This window comes from Malaclemys terrapin, chromosome 11, assembly GCF_027887155.1.
Source record: "Malaclemys terrapin pileata isolate rMalTer1 chromosome 11, rMalTer1.hap1, whole genome shotgun sequence".
In the NCBI taxonomy this organism is placed as follows: Eukaryota; Metazoa; Chordata; order Testudines; family Emydidae; genus Malaclemys; species Malaclemys terrapin.
Genome location: NC_071515.1, coordinates 15,140,540 through 15,156,808, shown reverse-complemented (window position 1 = coordinate 15,156,808; position 16,269 = coordinate 15,140,540). Strand labels below are relative to the sequence as shown.

Genomic DNA, 16,269 nt, shown 5'->3' with positions numbered 1-16,269 from the left:
TATTACGTCAATGGGACCACCTAAATGGGTTTATATAACCAGGTTAAACAGTCCTCCTTTCTCCCAAATCTCTGTATGGGAGACCAACACAAAATTCATTGCATATGTTGCAAGGGTCACTCAGTGTGCGAGTGTTCCAGGCACTCCAGCTCCCGTCTACCTATGCTAGCCCTCTCTCAGAATATTTTTGGACAAGCATCCAGGAAGTGGTGAGCTGTTTAAATACGCAGACATTTCCTTCTGTTGACCGCAGAGAAAAACCTCAGTATTCATTTCAGCCAGACAGCTGACTTGGTGCTGTTGGTGCATTCACAGTTCACTGAAGCCTTGAATGGACATCTAATCCAACAGAAAAGTCAGGACTCTGCTTACGATCAAGGAATATATCCAGAGAGATGGTCCAACTGCACCTCTCCCTCTCCATCAAAGGTCATTTGCCACACATCACATTTTTAAAATATGTGGAGGGCTAGTGAATTTTCAGGTCTTACGGAGGACTATGAGAAAACTTGGGACACCTTGCTAGAGAGAACTGAAGTAAAGATGCTGATACATCTTTGGTTTCCTCTTTTCCCCCCTCCCTTTTCTAACTAAATGCCAATCCACCCCCAGTTACAGACCTATCTTTGCTGTGGGAGAGAAACAGTGATTGAAAGATTACATGAATCTGTCAATGACAGGAATCTGGCTTCTGGGCCGTTTGACAACTTCACAGAGCCAATTCACACAAAGCTGCAATGGTGAGGCAATATTGCACTTTGCCTCCAATTCATCTACATGCAAAGGATATCACTGTCACAAGAAAAAACCCACACATCTACTGGAAACAGGGGTATTTTAAAGCTAAAATATTCTTTCAATCTGTTCTTTGTCTATTATCCTTACTGTGATTGAGACTATGCATATTAATGGCTACTGGCCCATTTTTGATGTGACAATACATTTTTTTCCTCCTGAAAATCATGATGGGCGGGTAGACTGACAATTTACTTCTAGAACTTACATGGTTCAATGAGAAAGGTTATTAAACTAAGCAGTCCAGGGCCTATCCAAAGCCCACTGAAATCAATGGAAAGGCTCCCAGTGACTTCAATTGGCTTTGGATCAGGCCCAGAGTTGACAAGTAGAAGACAGAGCTGGCTGCAGCTGCATTGGTGAAATGCTAGATTAGAACTTATCCGCCCCCCCCCCCTCCCGCCCCCCCAGGGTGACCAGATGTCCCAATTTTATAAGGACAGTCCCAATTTTGGGGTCTTTTTCTTATATAGGCTCTTATTATCTCCGATGCCAGACCCAATTTTTCACATTTGCTGTCTGGTCACCCTCCCTCCCTCACACTTATTTCTCTGCTGCTTTCTTCTGACCAACCTACACATGTATTCAGTCCAGAAGGGACCATTATGATAATCTAGTCTGGTCTCCTGCATAACAGGGTGTAGAACCTCGCCCAGTGATTTCTGCATTACACCCATAACTTTTGGTAGAACTAGAGCATATCATTTAGAAAGACAAGGAGTCTTGATTTAAAGACTTCATTTTATGGATAATCTACCATCTCACTAGGTAAATTGTTCCAATGGTTAATTGCTCTCACAGTTAAAAAGATTAATCATATTTGTAGTCTTAATTTCCTATTTTTCTTCCTATTGTCTCCTCTCCTCCTACTTGACCATCTCTTTTGTCTCCTTTTCTCAGTTCTCGGCCCAGTGCCCCGCTCTTGAACCTTCCTGGCTCTCCTTGTTTGTCAGGTGACCTCCCCTCTTTACAATCAAATTCTTCCTCAAAACTCTACTTCTTCCACAAGGCCTTCCAATAAATGAGGTGTTTAAAAGAAAAAAAAATCCAATGGCTACTGGAAATTTGACCTTCAGCAACCATGTAGCATGACTGTTTTACATGCATCTTTATCGTATGCATGAGGTTATATTTGTTCTATACGTCTGCATTTAATTTAGACCCTGATGCTGCAAGGATCAGAACCTTTGTTTGTTCAGACTACAAGCTAGTTGGGACAGGAAGCATATTTAATCTGTGGTATTTGATCAATAATACACAGTAATATAATTAATAGCCTGTGCCATTTTCTTTCTTCCACAAGGGTGCCCGTGTGTTTGTTCAGTCATCTGCAGTGGATGTCTACAGTTCCCAGACATTCTCCACACTCCTTTGTGTGAGACACAGCAGTGCTTCAGTTGAGTGCTTTGTTAGCCAGCAGTGCAAAGAGTTTCAGGATGTGTGTGTTAATTAAAGATATCTATTGAACTTGACTGAGCAGAAACAGGGTGTGCAGAAACCATAACCACAGAAGAGTAATTCAAGATTAATATGTTCTTGAGTGACTGAAGCAATCTCTGCATTATTCCTGTAGAACCATCTGTAGGGGGCTGTCTACTTAGCCTATGACTAAAATGGTATTTGGAGATAAATTAACACTCACCCTTTGTCCCTTGTTAGCTTCTGTTTCTCCATTATCGTATCTTATTTCTTGCCTCCCTCAGACTTCCTTGGGTTACTGCCTAAGTACCTCTTAAGACCCATTTGAGCTACCCTTTACTGTCAGCTAGATATATCTGCACAATATCTACACAGGATTGTTTAGAGTGTATGAAGTCCTGAGACCTAAAAGTTAAAATGAAATAATTTGCAAAATAACAGGAAATAAAATAATAATAATAATAATTATAATAATAAAACCACTAGAAAGACAAATGAATGATGGGATGTTGGGTTGTATTTTTGTAATCGACAGTGTGTGTTATAAGCAGGGTTTGGATGGGAGTCTAAAACAAGTTGTTTGAGGAAATGATTGGCATGTTTTTACTGTGAAGGTTGAGGGGAAATTGTATGTGTGCCAATTTTACTGCACATAAGGCTTCACAAATTTTACAAGTCAGGACTTATATGAAAACTTGTTTCATCCAGTTTTGTTGAGCCAAAATCTGGCCTTTGCCTGCATAACTACGTTTTGACTTTGTTCTTGAATTTTTCTCTGAACGTTGCACACTTGAAAGTGAGGGATTAGTAGCATTGGCCAGAGACATGCATTGAGTAGGCAGGCACAGTGCAAACCTCCTCTGCCAACAAACCTCCATCGGGACCTGCCAGCACCTGCTTTTCATGTTATCCCACAACCATTTCTTCTCTTTTTGATAACATGCTCAACCGTGAATGTCTCCAAAAATGATTATCTGCATTATCTTTTGTGGTCTTAATGGCTGACATGTCTGGAAGGAAGCCTGCTTACCAGTGTTTCGAGCTGATTTTGTTAAAATTTTAGTTCAGATTGAAAAATAATGTGAGGCGTTTGTTAAAATTACAGTCTTCCCTCAAGGCAACTCCCCTGATGATGTCAAAAGGTTACACAAACAAAAACATTATCCGCATTTTCTAAAGATAATGCATCTTTGTGTAATCAATATGTCACTTGGAACCTTTGCATAAACTGCACTAACTTCAAATAACTCCGTAATACTGAATATACATCTATAACTCCAAACAGCACCTCAGAGCAATGCATCTTTAAGAAGAAGAAGAAAACAACCAATGATCTGCATTAAGGGACAATCTAAGGTGCTCATATACCTTGTTAATGAGCAGGGCAGAACACCCTAGATAAATATAGATCCTCACATTTCAACTATTAATGTAAATTCATACAGAGGGAAGACCACTTGTCCCCAAAAGCACCACATTAAATATAAATTCAGAAGTAACTCTTTAAAATAAGGAAATTATTTATTCAGACAAAATACACGACTCCCTCAGGTGACTGGGGGCCTGAGCCCAACCCCATTGAATGCATGGGATTCAGTTCAGCTCTTGGTCACCTCGGTGGAGCTCAACTTGAAAACTCCGAAATAACACCATCACCTAACTCCTAACAATTAGATATGTATTTCGCTACAACGGTGGGTGTACGTTCACTTCTGACCAGGCACTATGGCAGACCAAGGACCTGAGCCAACTCCCACTGAAGCCAGTGGGAACTGAAAGCTGCTATCCAGTGGCGAGATTCGCGGAGTGCATTTCTACACAATACCACAGCTGAGCTTCAAACAAGGAGCCTTGTGGTCCTATCGTTAGCAAACGAGCCTAAAGAAGACCTCATTTGGAAGACGATGTTTACATCCTTTACAGTTAGCATGTTAGAATAGGCAGCTAGAACAAATGGGGGCTAGAGATCACCAGGGAATGGACAGTCACCTAATGAACCCCTCTCCTTTAACTTTAGATGCTACATGAAAATGAGTATTTCGCTGGGTAATGAGAGAAAAAAAAAAGACTCTGCTTCAACTATGGGGTGCATAAAGGAAATAGAGACAGTGTCACATGATAGGGACAGAGCAGGAGTCAGGCCTATTGGTTAGAATGAGAGCTAGTAGCCAGGAACTGGAGCCCAGGTTCAGAGCTGGAGTTAGGAGCCAGAGCCCAGCATCAGAACCGGAGTCAGAGGCCATATGCCAGCGCCAAGAGTCAGAGCTGATGTAAGAGGTCAGGAGCGGGAGCCGAGGATCAGAACCAGGTTACCTGGAGTGAAACAAGGCGGGGCAAGGCTGAGTCCAAAGCAGGAGTGGGGCTGAAGCAGGGCTGGAAACGAAGCAGCAGCAGTAGGACTGGGAACAAGCAGGCGCAGGAGCTGTTGCAGCCATGAAGAATGCTTTGAGCAGCTGCTGCTTGGCTTAAGAGCCGGGTCTGCTGACTCTTCCAACCAAACAGGTGGCATAGCCAAGGAGGCAGCCGATTACAGGCCAGCTGCACTCGTTAGGTTGCCTGGAGACTGGCTCTGCAGCAGGCCCTGCTTTCTGACAGACAGGCGCTACTTCAAGACAAATCATAATAGCAGCAATCTAAATCAAGGACACATGTACTGAATAGCTGAAGCCCTCTCTAAGAATGGGCCAATCAGTTCAAGTTAAATGAAAAGTGACCTCCACTTTCTCCGAAAACTTGAAAAGAACCTAAATTGAATCTTCTGACAGGCAAAAGGATTTTGGGGAACTACCGTATTTTTTAAGTTACCTAGACTTCTGGATGTCCTTGTTCTGGCTGGTACTGGAAGCACATCTCTCTGCATTGTATTTCTACCCCACCTATAGTAGAAAACACCTCCAATTTTGAGGTATCCAGCCTAGTTTTGTAGACTCACAGTGTCTAGACAGTTCTGTTAAGTATCCAAATTTTTATCTACAAGAATTTCCAAATATCCTGAGATTCAACCATCACTAGTCTTCATTTTTCTCCTTAATTTCCCCACACCTGTCAGTATGATGATACAGATCAGTTCCCTGAACAAACTCTTATCTAAGTGGCTTTGGCAACATTAGGTTGCTGGGCAGAGCATAGAGAAGCATATTATCATCATCACAAATCATCAGGGTTCAAACTTACCTTAAGAAAACAGTAACAATCAGTGGAAGAGTATGGATTGGATTTTTCAGAAGTACTGAGCATTGGTCTAACTCAGCTTCTATTAAAGTCAATGAGTTAGGCCAAAACAGAGTGCTTTTGAATATCCCAGACTATGTATCAGAGTGGTAGCTGTGTTGATCTGTATCAGCAAAAACAATGAGGAGTCCTTGTGGCATAAGCTTTCATGGATTAAAACCCACTTCATCAGATGCATGGAGTGGAAAATACAGAAGGTGTGAATACAAAAACTAATTTCCCCCTGCTGATACTCACACCTTCTTGTCAACTGTTTGAAATGAACCACCTTGATTACATTGACCTCATTAGCACTACAAAAGTGATGTCCACTCCTTCTTGTAAACTGTAGAGAATAGCCCACTTCCACCTTAATTGAATTGGCTCGTTAGCACTGACCCTCCACTTGGTAAGGCAACTCCCATCTTTTCAAGTGCTGTGTATTTATACCTCCCTAGTTCATGCATCTGACGAAGTGGGTTTTAGCCCACGAAAGCTTATGCCTAAATAAATTTGTTAGTCTCTAAGGTGCCAAAAGGACTCCTCATTGTTTTTCCAGACTATATAGATCAGTGGTTCTCAAACTAGGGATGCCGCTTGTTCAGGGAAAGCCCCTGGCAGGCCAGGCTGGTTTGTTTACCTGCCACATCTGCAGGTTTGGCCGATCTCGGCTCCCACTAGCCACGGTTCACTGGTCCAGGCCAATGGGGGCTGCAGGAAGGGCGGTCAGAACGTCCTTTGGCCCGCACCACTTCCCGCAGCCCCAATTGGCCAGTGGGAGCCGCAATCAGCCAGATCTGCGGACGCGGCAGGTAAACAAACCGGCCTGGCCTGCCAGGGGCTTTCCCTGAACAAGCGGCGGCCCTAGTTTGAGAACCACTGATGTAGATAACTGTACAGTTCCATCTACCATCTCAGTAGATTTTTTCCCACTCTAGTCATAATAAAGGAGACAAAGAGCAAAATGCCTCTGCAACATGGTTGAACTGGTTTCACACGGTCAGGGTGTTGCATGTGAAATGAATGGTTTAGAACACCCTTCCAGTTCAAATACAAATTTAGTTATTGGTAAGTCTTCGCTCAAAAGCACCAATAATTTACATGGCATTACATGGCATTTTTCCAGCATGTTACTTCACTTCATAGTATGAAAAAATGTATATAGACAATAAGAGAAAATAATTCAGCATGATGGCATGATTTGCTAATGCTCTGAACCTGCACAATTGCTGATGTTTGTGATAATCCTTCAACTTTTGGAAATTATTGCAGTTCAGTATTTTGCAATTAGCACCATTGAAACTTGTTAATTTCTTAGAATTTGTAACAAAATGTTGTTGGTTTGTGATTATGTATTTGCAGGTCTCATGCCTTTGAGACTAGAACCCCTTTTAACAAATCAGAATCTTGTATTTCCACTCATATAAAACAAACTGAAGAATTCAAGTCTGAAGTAAGGTTAGCTCAAGTTATTTGCTATTTCTAATCTAATATTGAAAAAGCTTTTGGAAAATAACTGCAGAGAGAGTGAAGAATTAGTGAATGAGTGAATAATTAGCAAGGTAGTGTACTTTGTGGATTGTACATTAATTCAATCTAATTTGTATTATATAGTCACATCTTAGTGGGCAGATCTAAATAAATCATGACTTGTAAATAAATCAAGCACTGTAAAACAGTAGGAAATGCTTTCAAAACCATTTTCAGACACACACACACACACACACACACACACACACACACACAGATTAAAGAATGGCTCTATCCCTGGCCAAAAGGCAATCCCTCTTCTATAACAATGATGTAGTTTAACATTAGAAATTGACTTGAAGAAATCTAACCAAACAGATTTGACCCCATGAATGCCCACAACACAACCACACTAGCAATATATTTTCCATTTTATGCAACAATTGTAGCTTCTTCATCTTTCCACAGATCAAAAAGTGAAGTCTGGGGCCACAGAGAACGATGTGATGTTGAGACTTTAAAATTAAATACACTTTGTCATGTATATTGTCTAAATTTAATAAGAGGGGCAAATCCTGCAACCTTATTAAGGCAAAATGGAAGAAAGTCTGCAGGCTTTAGTCCACATTTATTGTATGTTAAATATTAATGAATTATTAAGAAATTATTCACTGAGTCTTAAACACTGCATCTTACATACTTTTAAAGCTCAATGAATGTGTTTTTAATAATAGATAATTAATTTATAATAACTTATTAAATCTATATTAAATCCTCATTTGAAGCAACTGAATTAAGAAACAAGACTGGAGGGACGAACAGTGCAGCCATGCTGTGACAAAGTCACTTTTTTACTGCTTAATGTCACTATACATGGAAGATTACTATTACCAGAATTGTAATTCATACACTGCAATTTACTGGAAGAATTTCAGGCTTCTAATCAACCTCACTGTTATTGGAGTTTACCTATATCTGAGATCATCAGAAGCATGTCTCACTGGATGTGTGTACACACACTATTATGACAAAAACAGTGACTGCGATAAATTATAGAAATAAGAGTAAGAAATACCAAAGATAAGGTTGCACGTTGCTTATCAGTTTTCAGTTGCTCAGAACTTTCTGGAACTCACTTTTTCAGATGAAATTTACCAGGCTTGCTCTCTGCTTGTCGTCGTCTTCTTTTTTGTTAAAGTTTGAGCAAAAATAGTTCAGCCATTTTCAAGCACTTGGAGAGTTTTAAAACAAATACAATTTTCCTCTCCTGAAACAATTTTTGCAACCTCCTTTATCAGAATAGCTCTGCGGCTGAAACAGTTTGCGATAGAGAGATCAAATTTGGGTATGGAAATAGCCTTCACTGAGGAGAAATGCCTGTGAGTGTACTGATGTAATTTGGTTGTGATTTGACAGAGACCCGTACATTAGGCATGCCCAGTATATTTTGCATCGTGCTTCTCGCAAATCTGAAAAGCATGCACTCACGAAAGGCTGTGGAGAACACGCATGAATAGGTAACCTAGCTATGTAGCGTACTGAAGTTATGATTAGGGAGGGTTATTGAGGCTAAGCCAAGGGAATTCTGTTGCCCTTGTAATTGCAAAGGGTACTGTATTGCAGTGCACTTTAGGCAGGGTGGTGGGCCACAAAGGAATCACTGAGAATGCTGGTAGGTGCAAAAGGATCGCAGCGGCCTGCTTGCCTATTTGGTAAGGTTGGGCAGTAGGGAGCACTGCTCTAATGCACCTGAGGAGCTCTGTAGCTAGGGAAGGTAGGAAGGTGTAGCACACACTGTGTAAGATCATATTTGATAGACACTATGTGATCATGTCATTAAAGAGCACCATAACAATGCATTCACAAGGGGGGCTGTATTAAGGTTGCACGTGCCACCTTATCTTTGGCATTGCTTACTTTTGAGTGCTTAGCCACACCATCAGGTTTTACATGCACTGATCATGATCATCTACCCCAGGGGGACTCTGCCTATCACGAGGAGTAGCGAAAGTCCCAAATTGTCTCAGTTCACTATACTTTACTCACTATAGTGCCAAATCTACTGCCTTAGTCTAACTTTGAATGTATGGCCTTTTTACGGGGGTTTCAAGGCAGTGGGGAGTGGGAATGTAATTCTCCCTCCTGCAAGCAGCTACTGCTGCATCTGTAGCCCCTCCTCTCTCCCTTCATATTAGGCTGTTGCTGTTGGTAGCTCCTCTGAGGAGAAATTCCCCCTGCCTTGTTTCTACGCTTCCTCTGATCGGCTTCAAGCCCCCATACACAGTGGCTCATGCAGAGCGCCCATAGGGATAGAATTCATAGCACACAGTGGGTTCCAATGTGTGTATACACAAGTCCCTCTAAACTCAGTACTATAAGTTAACTACATTACACTAGCACCTAGAGTCTAAACCCAAGATTAGAACCCCATTGTGGCAGGTATCATGCACCCACATAACTGTAGGGTGACCAGATGTCCCAATTTTAAAGGGACAGTCCCGATTTTTGGGTCTTTTTCTTATATAGGCTCCTATTACCCCCCACCCCCGTCCCGATTTTTCACACTTGCTGTCTGGTCACCCTCCATAGCTGGAGACTGTCTCTGCCCTAAAGAGATTGCAGTCTAAATATGCAAGATAGATAAAGCGTGGGAGAGGAAAAGCAGCACTGGGAGGGAAGTGACATGCCTAATGTCACCTAGGAGTCCAGTTGCAGAGCCAGGAATAGAACCAGGTCTCTTGAGTCCCAAACCAGTGCTCTATCCACTAGATCAAACTGCCTCTCATGATAAACACAACTTTATATGTCACTCTGCTTTATTCCAGAGGGATAAAAGTGTGACCTCAACCATCGAATCCATAGACGTCAGGACCAAAAATAGTTTGCTTTTCTATTCTTTTTCAATTTTAAAAATACAATCCGTTCCCTGAATTGATCTGTTCTGCGACTGTCTTAGAAAGTCTCTCTGGAATAGTATATTTTACCAATCAAGAGGTAGGTTTATAGTTTTATACTCACAAATAAAACTTATTTTCCTCCCTTGGAGTAAATTTTTATGGGGAGAATTTTTTGTGGGGCTTTTTTGGTTTGTTTGGGATTTTTTTACATTCTTTCAGGAATGGCTGTAATTATTCTATAAATAACTGGAACATATGGAATGCTTTACTCCAAGCATTGGAACAGTGCTATAAAAATGATGAGCACTCAGAGTTTATTAGAGGTGGGTTTCCCATCCCCTCTCGTGTATTCTGTACTACAGAGTTACTGTGAAATTCTAATGAAATCACACTGGGTAGGGGGTTATGAAACAGCTACAAAAGGATTTGCCTGCATTACAAAGGGTTTACTGTTAATTAGCTCTTGTATACATACACTGTATATAAAAAACAATCTTTTGTTTGCAAAGGGATGATTAGTGGGGAGAGTGTGGTTTGTTAATAGGAAGAAAGTATGAGGCTATTGTAATTTGAGTTAATATCTACACATCGTTTTATGTAACCACTCCGCAATGGGGGACCAGGCTAATTAGCTTCAGTTAGTTAAAAGAAAATGTGAAGCCCATTTAGTTAGGGTGTAAATCAATACAGTTTTATTCAGGGAACTATTAAGGTGGTGTTTCCTTGCTGCTCCATCCTCTGATTACATCTTCAGGTTTATGATAGATCTCATACCAGAAAAATGGCAGCTTCACCCCTTCCTTAAGGAATTCTTTTCCTTTGAATTATAGCTTGAATGCTTCATCTGAAAGTTTAAATACCGGCAACTTAGTGAAACCTAGATACACATTAACGCTACTAAATTTTATCCTGGGCCTGGCTTGGATATCTGAATTGGGCAGTTAAATTCTGTGGGAAAAGACCACACGTGTATTGCTGGGCATTGTTTTTTTCTTTTCTTTTTTCAATAAGATGGTGGAGTTTCTCTCTTCACACTCCCTCTCCCTACCCCCCTTTCAATTACTCCTAAAGTCTCCTCATAATCATTACAGCTGGCATTTTCAAAGGCACTTGAGGGAACAGAATCATAAAATCATAGTATATCAGGGTTGGAAGGGACCTCAGGAGGTCATCTAGTCCAAGCCCCTGCTCAAAGCAGGACCAATCCCCAGATAGATTTTTGCCCCAGAGCCCTAATTGGCCCCCTCAAGGATTGAACTCACAACCCTGGGTTTAACAAGCCCATGCTCAAAACAATAGGTCTCAGCTCCTGCTGAAATTCAATTGGAGCTAGGCATAGAGCACCTATAGGCTCCCTGGAAAATCCCGGTGTACATCTCTGCATAGTATACACAATTCACCTCTCTTTTCCTCTTGGTTTTCATGAAAGGATTGGTGTGCAAACATGTCCCAATAAAATCCACTGAGAATACCAGAGTTCAATAGCACTCTGATCGTACTCCCTCATTTCCCTCCTGTCCCCTCCCCTCCCCTCCCCTGGCCCCGGGCCTGGTATGTACCCTATGCTGAGGTTCTGGAGAGCAAGGGGTGATATAGGAATAAACTATGCCATCTCTGTGCCAGCCAAGGTGTCCCCTTTGCTTTAAGAATTCTCAGCTGGCAAAGTCTGTTCCATTTCTGGTTCCTTAGTGTCACTGGAGCAGCTCAAAGAGGCAGAAGCCAGTGAGAGAATCTTTTCCTAAAGTCAGCGTAACACATAAATTTCAATCGGATACCACCATGCTAGACATTACAGAAATACAACAGAATGTGTCAGAAATGTGGAGAACTATGGCTTTCCATAGTATTACTAGAACTACAGTGCAGTACCTCCTATGGTTACAAGAGCTGGAATTTGGCAACTAGCCACAACTAAGAGATGCTCATTTCTCCCATGAGCTCTAAAAGCTTTTATGAGTTAGTTCAAGGAGACATTTACTCTCTTTATAGTTTGAACTTTTTCTGGTAGTTAACAACGTGGTGAAACCCTTTGTAAAGATAAACTTAATTTATTGAAAATAAATTTGGGTCACTGTGGAACAAAGAATCAGTGTATTTATAGATCTAACAAGCAATCTAACAGCGGTTTGGATATCAATCAACTGGTCTAGAGGAAAGGGGTAAAATGTTCCTCCTTTGTAAGTGCCGTTCAGATGGAAATGAGAAAATAAAAGCATTTCTAACATCACCTGATGTGGAATTCTAATAGGAAATGTTAAGAGTAAAAATCCCTGAGTAAAGGGATTATAATGTATAGCCATTAAAGGCTCTAGACACAAGCTGAAAGAGGGTATGTTTTGAAATGTGACTGCTGGTCTTTTGGAAAACAAGCAGTGTAGCACACATCCGATTCATCTTTATTAAACATGACAGTAAAAATTCTTCTGCTATCCTACCAGACTCTTGCAAAAGCCTTCAGGCTAACGGATCATGGCAAAAACAATTTGCAAATTACAAAACTGGGAAAAAACAACAACATTGATTTGAAAATGGAAGCAGATGAAGGAAGTGAGAAGTATTTCATTTGTCTGCATTACAGACTTTGTTCTCATCTTCTGCTGGCTGGTTGAAAAACAGAGCACTCTGCCTCTCAATCCAGTACTGAGTCAAGTCAATGTGAAGCAATGGTGAAGATGCAGACTAGACATTAATGACCTGAAGTAGGTCATGGTGGATAAAAGGTAGCTAGAGGAATATGTAAAGCGTTCCATTTAAAGTGAAACAGACACACTTTGGTTTTCACCACTTGCATTACACAGAAAATATACCATTTTTGCCAGTGCAGTTTTGCTTATTTTTTGTCCCAAAAAAGGGCATCATTTAAAAATGGATCATTTAAAAAAAATTAACAAATGTAGGTTTGGAAGCTGTAAACTGGTTCTGAAATTTCTAACGCAGGTTTGAAAGTGACAAAACATACACATCCTAAAATTTAATCACATTTACACAGCAATCATAGTCACAAAATAAATGTAGCAAAGTTGTCAGTTTTAACGGAAATGTTCTTTCTTTGAAATGGCTTTCCAGATTCCATAATTGAGGGTCATTCATTTCTCATACGGAATGGAGCAGGACATGCCTCATTTGAATGGATTAAAACATCTACTTTAATTTTCACACCCACACCCACACACACCTCAGCAGTCTGTTTTACTGACTTGACATCAGATCACAGATTCAGAGAGATGAATTCACTTGTCTACATGTCTTAAAATAAAAAGGATCTGCATTGTTTGTTTTAAGGTCTTGAAAAATGATTTCATACTAGCAAATATCATCTGTAGCACAGTGCCACATCCCGAATTCCGCACATTTCCACATTAGTGTTTGCAGCGTTGTTGTAGCCATGTTGGTCCCAGGATATTAACAAGACTAGGTGGGTGAGATAATATCTTTTATTGGTCCAACTTCTGTTGGTGAAAGGACAAGCTTTCAAGCCTGGGCCCAGACCTGAAGAACAGCTCTGTATACGCTCAAAAGCATGTCTCTTTCAGCAACAGAAGTCGGGCCAATACAAGATATTATCTCATCCACCTTGTCTCTCATATATTTCATTACTTATTTTGCTCCATAAATTTAGGATCTGATCTAACAGACAATGACATTAATGTGAGTCTTTCCATTGATTTCAATGTGCATTGGATCATGCCCTTGGAGATTTAAGTAAGTATCTAGACAATAAATCCATCTTCTGAAGTCAAAGTTAAGCTTACAATTCTGCCAGTTAAATCAAATAATGAATAGTCTGATGTGCTCTCCCCCTATCGTGCTAACAATATCAAGCAGCTTCACTTAAAATATGTATACTGGAGACCACAGCTGATGTACACAATGACTGGCGTGATGTCATTACTTACCAATAATCTTCCCAGTATTTCCAGTATAAAGCATATAACATTCTTAAGATTTTGTTTATTCCATTCTCATTTTAAAATACAATATTGTAAATAATTAAAAAAACAACCAAGACCCCAATCATGCAAATCACTTAAGCACGTCCTTAACTTTAACCATGTGTGTAGTTCTGTTGAAGCTGTTTTGGTTAAGCATGTGCTAAAGTGCTTTGCTCATTTGGGGCCAAAGGGCTTGATTCAAAGCTTAGTGAAGTCAATGAAGTCAAGATTTTCAGAAATGCCTGGTGATTTGGGGCACCTCAGTTTTTGGTGCACAGTCCAAGATTCTTTAAGAGGCCCTTATTTTCAAAGAGTCTTAAGCTGGGCCTTTCAAAACTGAAAAAAGTGACAAAGGGTCCTGAGGCACCTTATAGACTAACAGACGCATTGGAGCATAAGCTTTCGTGGGTGAATACCCACTTCGTCAGACTGAGGTACCCATGATCAATAGGCACTCCTGAAAATCTGAACCTCTTCCCATTAACTGCATTGGGCTTTGGAACAAAAATTAACGGATCTTGCCTAGACCATTTAAGAAGGAGATTTGGCTAGCATTTCTAGTTGTATTTTTTTCACATCACTCTCCCTTGAATATAAACACTATCAGTCAACAGCTAGAAAATAAGGAGTTTCATGTTGAATAAGTAACCTGGAGGCATGGAAACATTAAAAAAAAAAAAAAAAAAAAAACATTCGGCTCCTCTGAGGAAAACCAGCTAGAATGCTTTATGAGGTGAAGTTGGTTGAAAGGAAAAACTCCTAGTCAGGTTCTAGACCCTAAGAGCCTGGAAGTATACTAACCAGTTTGAATTGAAAATAAATCCAATGAAAAAAAATCATAGGACATGAATGGGATATAACAAAGGGGAACATAGAGGCCTAACTTAAACTCAAACATATGTAGATTCTTCCTACATAAATTTGGCTTGTTCGTCATGGATGCATTTTAGACCAAACCTGATGCAAGGAGAGACTGAATTTCTCAACTTCCAGTGCCATTTTTGAATGGTAAATTAACAATTAAGGTGGCTAGAGCTAGTCAACAATTTTTGGGATAATTTTTTTTTGGTAGAAAAATAGATTTGTCTACTTTGTGATGTTTTATGAACACAGTTAAATTTTGAGAAACAAATTTAAAAAGAAAATCACTTAGTTGTAATTCAATTTTTTCATTTTGGCTTTCAAAAACTGAAACTAAATGAAAATCTCAATTAAATGAAATGTTTAGTTTTGTTTAGTTGTGAATTTTTGTTGACAAAAAAAAAGGTCATACAGAATAGCTCTGGGGATTTTTCAACCAATTTTATTAATGGCATAGCTAACTTGACTTTAATAGAATATCAGGGTTGGAAGGGACCTCAGGAGGTCATTTAGTCCAACCCCCTGCTCAAAGCAAGACCAATCCCCAGACAGATTTTTGACCCAGATCCATAAATGGCCCCCTCAAGGATTGAACTCACAACCCTGGGTTTAGCAGGCCAATACTCAAACCACTGAGCTATCCCTCCCCCACACTGTAAAGCAACCTAAAAGCTGAGCTGTATATATCCTACTCTTGAAGATACATTATGACACAATTTACGCACTCTAATTCATATTTCTAACCCAACTGGTTAGTACGAGTCTCCTATGGTAACTGGGAAAGGATCCTGAGGTACAAGATGGAAAGATGGAGGATGTTACCTAGCATGCTGTGGTAAGGTGGACTGGCGCGTCCATGGATAGTAAATGCAGTCATGACTAGTGGGACCTCTACACCTGCAGGCAATTACAGAACAGAAAATATCATTTGCCATTCACAGGGACATGCACACACACGCCCTGGCCCACACGTGGAGTATGGGAGGGGGACAGTGGGAGCAAAGTACTCAGCAAGTACCTATCCATCAGGCCGATGCAGTCCTCAATACGGGGGCCTATGCACCTGCAGCAAATCCAAATTGAAAAACAGGGAGAGAAAGAGAGAAAAATCTGTTATTTACAGACAGAAAAAAACAGGAGTCCCCCCCTGCCATGTGCCAAACTGTTAATTATAATTCTCGAAAGACACCCAAGGCATCGTGAAATTACAGCTTGTGACACAAAGTACAGACAGCAGAGAACAATAAAAGCAGCACCAGCAGCATAAGGTTGGACCAATCTCGGCTCGAACAATACTTAAGGCAGGTTTCACCTGCTTACGTGGGAGGCCTAACAATACGGTTGCCTTTCTGGCTGTTGTTTAAAATATCAAACCAGTGATTACTGCACACAGGCTGCTCATTTGCATGGCTCAAGATCTACAGGAGTTAGGTGGAGAACTATTTTCCTTAATTAATGTTGTTGTTCATACTGTACTCACTCATAGACAGGGTCATGGCAGAAATATTTGGAGCCCTGTCATCCCCTCGTCTCATGGCAGCTGATCTGCAGAAGTGGGCAGAGCATGAGGGGGAGTGGCACTTCTTGTCTTTTTCACCCAGGCTTCTTCCCTGAAGCCCTTCACTGGGATCAAGCCGCGGTGGCAGAAGAAGCTTGCCACTTTCCGCAGCATCATCTCACACCAA

General features: G+C 40.7%; 1 protein-coding gene across 1 annotated transcript in view; it reads right to left on the bottom strand.

Moving 5' to 3' along the window:
- ERBB4 (erb-b2 receptor tyrosine kinase 4) overlaps positions 1 to 16,269 on the bottom strand; it is a 978,527-nt gene that overhangs the window by 187,759 nt on the left and 774,499 nt on the right. The window contains exon 16 of the mRNA XM_054044415.1: positions 15,407 to 15,481. Coding sequence (XP_053900390.1) covers positions 15,407 to 15,481 — 75 coding nt within the window. The remainder of the gene's footprint in view (positions 1 to 15,406; positions 15,482 to 16,269) is intronic.